Source organism: Elephantulus edwardii, unplaced genomic scaffold (genome assembly GCF_000299155.1).
Source record: "Elephantulus edwardii isolate Elephantulus edwardi_28Jun2011 unplaced genomic scaffold, EleEdw1.0 scaffold00104, whole genome shotgun sequence".
NCBI classification, from domain to species: Eukaryota; Metazoa; Chordata; class Mammalia; order Macroscelidea; family Macroscelididae; genus Elephantulus; species Elephantulus edwardii.
In genome coordinates this window covers 8,889,831-8,897,845 of record NW_006399854.1, presented here as the reverse complement: position 1 = coordinate 8,897,845, position 8,015 = coordinate 8,889,831, and the positions used below count along the sequence as shown (strand labels likewise).

The 8,015-nt window shown below is 43.3% G+C and overlaps 1 protein-coding gene across 1 annotated transcript in view; it reads right to left on the bottom strand.

Moving 5' to 3' along the window:
* The window catches only part of MTHFD1 (methylenetetrahydrofolate dehydrogenase (NADP+ dependent) 1, methenyltetrahydrofolate cyclohydrolase, formyltetrahydrofolate synthetase), a 72,192-nt gene extending 69,910 nt beyond the window's left edge, over positions 1–2,282 (bottom strand). The window contains exon 1 of the mRNA XM_006891798.1: positions 2,197–2,282. Coding sequence (XP_006891860.1) covers positions 2,197–2,237 — 41 coding nt within the window. The 5' untranslated portion in view covers positions 2,238–2,282. The remainder of the gene's footprint in view (positions 1–2,196) is intronic.
* Between the last annotated feature and the right edge of the window lie 5,733 nt (positions 2,283–8,015).

Here is an 8,015-nt window from a genome sequence, read left to right as displayed (position 1 = left end):
TTTTATGGTGAGAAAAATTTATTACATTTAGAATTAGCCCGCTGGACTCAGTTTAGATGATCCCAATTTTGTTGGCAACATCCAAAGCATCATAATCAGGAGCAAGTCGAACATAGGCCTTCTTCTCTCCATCAGGCCTAATCAAAGTGTTGACCTTAGCCACATCAATGTCATAGAGCTTCTTTACAGCTTGTTTAATTTGTGCTTATTGGCCTTGACATCCACAATGAACACAAGTGTGTTGTTATCTTCTATCTTCTTCATAGCTGACTCAGTGGTCAGAGGAAATTTGATGATGGCATAGTGGTCAAGCTTGTTTCTCCTGGGAGCACTCTTCCGGGGGTATTTGAGCTGCCGTCGGAGTCTCAGCGTCTTAGGCCGCCGGAACGTGGGTGATGTGCGGATCTTTTTTTTTGTGGCTGTGGACGCCCTTCAGGACTGCCTTCTTGGCCTTCAATGCCTTTGCTTTGGCTTCAGTTTTGGGAGGGGCAGGGGCTTCCTTCTTCGCTTTCGGCGCCATCTTCGTAGAAAGGCTTAACTCAAGTCTTAACTAAGACTTCCTCTCTCCAAAGACGAGACTTTTACAATTTTTTTTTTTTTTTTTTACAATTTAAATACTTCATTCTCCTAACATAATTAATGTAGAGGAAGAAACTTCCCAGGGCACTTGAGCCTTGCATATTTGTCTCCAGAGAGGCTAAAGATTTGGTAGTTTTCAAGGAAGATGACCTAAAAACCTGGAAATCCTAGAGTTCCTCAGACTCCAGGACTCCTGGCTGTAAGTCTAAGTTTGCTTACCTTTCCTCTCACGGGTGTCTGCACCTAGCAAAAGAGGAAAAGGGTGGGGTGGGGAGAAACACACTACCCAGTGGCCTCACATGCAGCCTATTCTGTAAGAGCTACTTTCTGGGAAGAGCTAGGGGCTGGTTATACTGGGTTCAGCTATGAGCCATGTACTCGTTAAGGGAGGTCTAGTGGTGTAGTTCACTGGGAGCTGCACTGTTAACCCAATGGTATCGCCTCTCAGGTGGTTCGAATTCTACAGCCTCCAAAAGTTTCTGCTATGAATCTGTCCTAACTTGACAGCAATGAGTATGATACACGTGATAGATGCATTTTCTGTATTAAAGAAAAAAAAATCTATAGTATTTTATTAGGCAGCTGGTGGTGAGAAAGAACCAAGGAACTAGATTAAGGCACTATTACTGACATAAAGTAATAAAGATAGAGGGGGAGGGGGATGTAACAAATCAACCATGTTTTCTTCAACTCATCTCCTGGTGTTTTTCCTGGATAGCACAAGTCTAAGTGCTTTTCAGTTAAGTATTCGTTTCATCCTAACATGCCTATGAATCTCCTTACAGGAAGCAACCATTCTGCTCTAGAGTAGGTCCCATGGATGATGGATTCACTCAAAAACTTATACTTACAAAGCTGGAGGTTCGTGGGACAATTACTATTGCTAGTCACATTTATTAAATAAGTATTAAGGTCAAAAATCTCAAGCACAGTTCACGAAGATTACACAGGTTCTCTGTTCTACTCTCATCTTTTCCCACCAATCATCTCCACCACCCTGGCACTCCATCCCCTAAACAACAGAAATAATGTATGGGTGTTGCTTTCACGAATAAGTACGGCAAGCAGAGCCTCTAGTTAAGGTGTCAGATCCTCAGGGATGAAACACAAAAGTCAACTAAACGCAGAATGTGGCCAAGATTCGGAAACCAAACTACAAATTAATTCTAGGAGCAAGAACGGAGGTGGCAGTTAGTGTAGGACATGCAACTGAAAAAAGAGGCAGGACAAGGGGTCAGGGAGAAGACTGAATTTCTGAATTCTTACTGTGGCGTTCCAGTATCTAACCTCTCTTTTGGCAGAACGGCGTCAACAAATGCACTCTGAAGGGCACAGTCAGGAGGGGTAAGAAGAGTTGTTAACCAGAAAGAAACAGGGCTGCCAGGGGCACAGTCAACAGGCAACCCACCTAAAATGTAGACTGTGTCCGGGGCCCCTTGCTTCGGGTGCAGAGGACCAATCGTTTCAGATCAACATCCCGCCTCCTCACTTAGCTGGCCAGGCTCTCCCTCTCTGTTAAGTGTTCCCTTGCAATAACAATCTGGGGATTTGCACACCCTACTCTCACAACTCTCACATGCAGCCCACTAAGCCCGACCAACAGTGACAGGTGCTTACGTAGAGACCACCTTCCCGTTCAGGATTCCCGCCGGCGCCATGGCTTTAACTAGTCCGCGGATCACGATGCAGTGCCAAAACCGAGGTCCGACTTTCTCCACAACACAGCCCACGTGTTTAGCGACCACCCGGCGATCCGCGTTACTGCGTCTGCGCTAAGAGGGTTGCAACCGCGCGTGCGCAGTCTGAAGGCGCGTAGCGTTCTGTTACTGGGGAAGAGGTGTGGAGAAAAGAGTCAAAAAGAAAAGAGAATGGTAAGGAAGCAGGTGCCGAAAATAGGCTGGTGAAAACAGCTAGCTGGTAGAAAGAGCCCTTCCAGTTTGCACTGTTGCAAGGATCTTATAACCCTTTGTAAAATGAGGCCGAGACAGGCCTCCGTTCTAGCCAATCAGGGAGTAGATAGTGGGGGCGGGGCCGAAGGCGGGGAAGTCTCGCGGGGAAAAGTTTCGCGGGCGCGGGAGTCTCGCTGGCCCACCTGAATGCTGTGTTGGGGGTTTATGTATGTAACGGAGCGGGTCACCTTCGGCTTACGACCGAGCTGCTGGCCTGCGAGCGCTGTACCTGCTACACCAGTGCGTGCGGCCTCGGGTTTCTCACATGTCGGCGCTGGCGGGTCCTCTCCCTTCACTTCTGTTTGAGAGTCTAGATGGCTCCTCCAACTGTGTTCCGAAAATCTCCTCGGGTCAATCTGAGCCCATGCCAGAGTTAAGCCAACTGGTTAGGCCCTGCTGAACTGACAAGGATGTCAGAGTAGATGTCATTTGGGGCTCTATCTCTGGGAATTGCTGGTGTTCAGAGAGGGTCGTCAGCTGTGCAAGTCCGTAGATTTTGTCAGATCTACAAGTGACTATGAGGTTGAAGAACCGATCTGGGCTTTATATAACGTAGACACCCGTTCACAGAGGTTTGGAGGCGCGGATGCTTCTGTTGCCCCAAGAGGGCCAGCACTTCCCTCTCCTCAGAAGAAACTGGGAGACAGCTGGAATGTTTATGAGACCTGGTTCCCATTAGGTGCTGAGGCTCATGTCCTGAAGGACTGTTTTTTATGGTCATTGGACTTAAAAATTAAGATCTAGGTTTCAAAACTGTTAGGTGGCTTGTTCTATTGAACTTGGTTCTTTTTAAGCTTTTTCTTTTCAGGCCATTTTTTTTCTTTAGCCTTTAAGAAATAAAATCTTACATGGGCTTTGGTGGTGGTCGTGGGGTAGCGCCTGCAGATCTAAATCTGAGTGGAGATGTTCCTCACCACCTTGCTATGAATGGTACAATTCTCACAGTAATGGAGTTTCATTCACATAAAGCTTTGGACGCACTTATGTATCCGAAAACACTCTCTTTGGAAATGTCCTTGACAGCAGCTGCCTCTACTCTATTTGATTGTTGTTGATTGTCCTCGACTTGAGCACAACTCTTAACGACCTATGAACAAAAGACCTGAAGCCTTTCTATGACTATTATTCCTCAAATTTCAGAGAGTTTCCAGAGGCATGTTGTTTAGGAACTGGATGCCACTTGCCTTGCCTTTAGGCAGGCAGAGGGCCCAGCGAATTCACTGCACGTGGCCCTGGCCCTTTTTTTGTTGTTTCTCCTTTCTTTGTCATCTTAGAAGTGAATAACTGAGAGAGCAACTGAACTTGGTTCATTTTTCAAAAGCTTTTTAGGCTTTCTAATTACTGTATGGTTGATTTTGACTCATCGCCATGCTGTTTGTATCAGAGTAGAGCTGTTTCATAACGTTATCAGTGTCAGCCTTTCAAAAACAGTCTTTCTTCCAAGGCACCCTCTAGATGGACTCTGTATCTCTAACCTCTCAGTAGCTGGGTGCTTTAGCTATTCACACTACCCATGGACTGTAGTTGTTTTGTGCTCTCCAAACAGAACTGACTCATAGGTGATCCTCCAGCAGGTTTCAGAGGCTAAATCCCAAAAGAGGAAATTGCCCCTCTTTATCCTGTGATGCACCTACCTGCCTTTGGATTGACAGTTCAACTTCTTACCCACTAGGCCTTCAGAGTTCTGTGTACTCATGGACTGCTGTTGTTTGGTAAAATCTAGTGGGAATCGAATCATAGCTGACCCACCCTCCAGTGAATTTTCAGAGGCATCTGATCTTCAGGGAGGTAGGTGACTGTCCATCTATCTCCTATGGAGCAGCTTGGTGAATTCAGACTGCATGCTGTTAGGTTGGCACACAACTTCTTACTACTAAGCCACCAGATATCTCTGCCCACACCCTTACTGTTGCTGTGTACCATGGAGTTGGAACTAGCTGAAAGCTGACCCTCCAACAGCAGCACATTACTTAGGAAGATATGCCTATCCTCTCACGGAGCAGCTGGTGGATTTAAACCGTGTTACTTTGAGTTAGCATTGTAACTCCTAACCACTAAAGGCACCAGATCTCCCTAAAAGAATTTTAAAAATTAGTACTAGTTTCCTGAATGAGTATATGTTTCAACTTTTTTCTTGTACCACAGGAAATTAGCTGAATGCAGCTTCCTGCATTTTTAAGGGTGTTTTAATTTTTTTAAAAGAGAGTTTTAGATTTAGAGGAAAAGTGTGCAGAAGGTATAGCGTTTCCACATACCACTTCTTTTCTCTGCATTTACCCCTGTTAATAACATCTTGCATTGCTGTTAGATGTTATTGAATCGGTTCCTACTTCCAAGGATTCTATTTATAATAAGACAAAACATTGGTCTTGAGGTGCCCTGACAGTGTTGCTAAATTTGAGCCTATTGTGTCAATCTTTCATTAGTGCAAGTCACTTTATTGTTCCGTCCCATGTGTTTGGACAAATGTTTGATATCATGTATTCCATTTTTTTATGTGCAGTTAAGTCGGGATCAGCTCATAACCAACCCTCCAGCAAGTTTTTGGAAGGTGTAAATTGCATAAGAGAAAACTGCGCATCTTTCTCTCTTGGAGCAATTGGTAGATTTGAACCACTTGCCTTTGGGTTGGCAGTGCAGCACTTTACCCACTTACCCAGAGTTCCCATGTATTCCACTGTTATGATAAAGTCTCATGCAAAATAGCTTCATTGCCTTTAAAATTCTCTTTTTATCTTTATCCTGAACCTCTAAGAAACACTGTCTCTCTTTGTATTTTCTGACTTCTGATATTTGCACATTTCATTGTAGTGTTTTGTCTTCTTGGGATGTCCTTTGAAATTTTGTGTTCTGTTCTCTTCATTTCTCCCTTTTACTTTGGCTTCTCTATGTTTTACAACAAGTTTCAGAGTTTTTTCTGATATCCATTTTTATCTTTTCTTTCCTTCCTTTTTGCCCTTCATATTGTTATGTGCCATCAAGTTACCCACAACTCATAGAGACCCTTTGTACAATAGGTCTGAAGCCTGTCCAGATCCAGTTTCACTGACTCCAATACTCCCACCCCCATGCCCTAGTAACTGTATCAATCCATTTTATCTGGGACCTTCCTCTCCTTCACTGTCCCTCCACCCTTCTGATCATGATGTCCTTTTCCAAGGATTGGTCACTCCTGGTCACATGCCTAAAGTATGTGAGATGGAGCTTCAAAAATCCTCACCTCGAAAGAGTAAATTGGTTTCACCCTCTCCAAAACAGACTTAATTGTTTTCTTGGTCTATGATATGTCAAGACTCTTCTCCAGCACCACAGCTCAAAGGCATTGATTCTTCTTCTATCATGCTTAGTCATTATCCAGCTCTCAGAGGTAAAGCAAGTAATTTCAGAGACCATGGACTGAATCAGATACACCATAGTCTCTAGACTGACATCGTTGCTTTTCAGTACTCTGGAGAGGTCCCTGACAGCAGATTGATTTCTTTATTGTTGGTGTCAAAAGTGTTGATTATGGAGCCACAGCTGTTACTGTTAACAAGGTCAATCTCTTCTCCATCCATCATGGTGCTTCCAGTTGGCCCAGTGGTGAGAATCTTTGTCTTCTTGATGTTGAGCTTCAGTCCATATCAAAGACTATAGTCCTTGACTTCCTACAGCAAGTTCTTCAGGTCCTCCTCAGTTTCAGCAAGCAAGGTAATGTCATCTGCATAATGTAGGTTATTGATGAGTCTTCCTCCAAATCCTGATGCCACATTCTTCCTCATAAAGCCCAGCCGCCCAAATGAAGCCTCATTCATATACAATGAAGAAAACACCTTTTGCTTTCTTCATATATGATATCTTTAATGTCATACCATATCAAAAATCTCTGGTCATTGATGTTTAAGGCATCAAATCTATTCTTTTTTTTAATCAAAATCTATTCTTGGGATGGTTTTTAAATCCAAGTGGAATATACTCACCATTGTATTTTAACTCTTGTATATTTTCTTCCGTTTTAACTTTAATTTGCATATGATCAATTGATGATCTGTTCCACAATCAGTCCTTGGTCTTGGTCTAGCTGATAATTGAGCTTCCCTGCCAGACATCTCTTTTATGTAGTCAATTTGATATCTGGACCTCTACAGAGTACTGAAGATAACAGTGTCAGTCTGGAGGCTAAGATGCACCTGATCCAGGCCAGGGTCTTTGCAATTACTTGCTGTGCATCAGAGAGCTGGACAATGACTAAGGATGAAAGAAGAAGAATCGACACATTTTAATTGTTCTGGAGAAGAGTATTGAATATTCCATGAAGTGCTAAGAGAACAAGCACGTCTATCCTGGAGAGGGTAAAGACGGATTGCTCCTTGGAGGCAAGGAATTTGAAGCTACATATGACATATTTTAGGCATGTTTCCAGGAGGGACCAGTCCTTGGAGAGGGACATCATGCTTGGGAGGGTGGAGGGATAGTACAAGAGAGGAAGACCCTGTATGAAATGGATTGACTCGGTGACTGGGGTAATGGAGGTAGGTGTGTCAGAGATAATGAAATTGGCTCAAGATGGAGCAGGGTCCAGAGCTGTTGTAAATGAGGTCACTATGAGTCACAGGCGACTCAACACATAACAACAACATGGTTCACATACCTATCTGCCAGTGATTCCTTAAGAGAGAGCAAATGACAAAGCTTATATCTCAAGATACAGTTTGAGAAGTTGGTTGCAGTTATTAACTACATATTTATATAAATGCACAAAAGATTATTTTCATATATTACTGAATAATAAAGGCAGATTTTCCAACAGAATATATTATTCCATTTATGTTAATGAAGCCAAAAAGACCATCTCCAGTGAAACTCCCAGCAAGGGAATGCATCAGGGTGTGTCCTTTCTCCATACCTATTCAGTCTGTATGCTGAACAAATCATTTCGTGAAGCTGAACTCTAAGAAGAGGAAGGAGGCATCAGGATTGGAGGAAGACTCATCAACAACCTGCACTATGTAGATGACAGAACCTTGCTTATTGAAAGTGAGAAAGATTTGAAACACTGCTGCAGAAGATCAAGGACTACATCCTTCATTATGGATTACATCTCGACTTCAAGAAGACAAAAATCTTCACCACTGTACCAACAGGCAACATTATGATAGATGGAGAAAGAATTTAAATTGTCAATGACTTTATCTTACTTGAATTAAAAATCAACACCGTTGGTATCAGTGATCAGGAGATGTATTGCATTGGGCCAACCTGCTTTCAGGGACCTCTGCAAAACACTGACAAGTAATCATGTCAGTTTGAAGACAGGTGCACTTGATTCAGGCCATGGGCTTTCCATTACTTGTTATGCATCTGAGAGCTGGATAGTGAGTGAGGATGACAAGAGAAAAATTGATGCCTTTGTTGGAGAAGACTACTGAACACGTCATGGACTGCCAAAAGAACAAACAGATATGACTTGGGAAAAGTGCAGCCAGAATGCTCCTTGGAGGAAAAGGT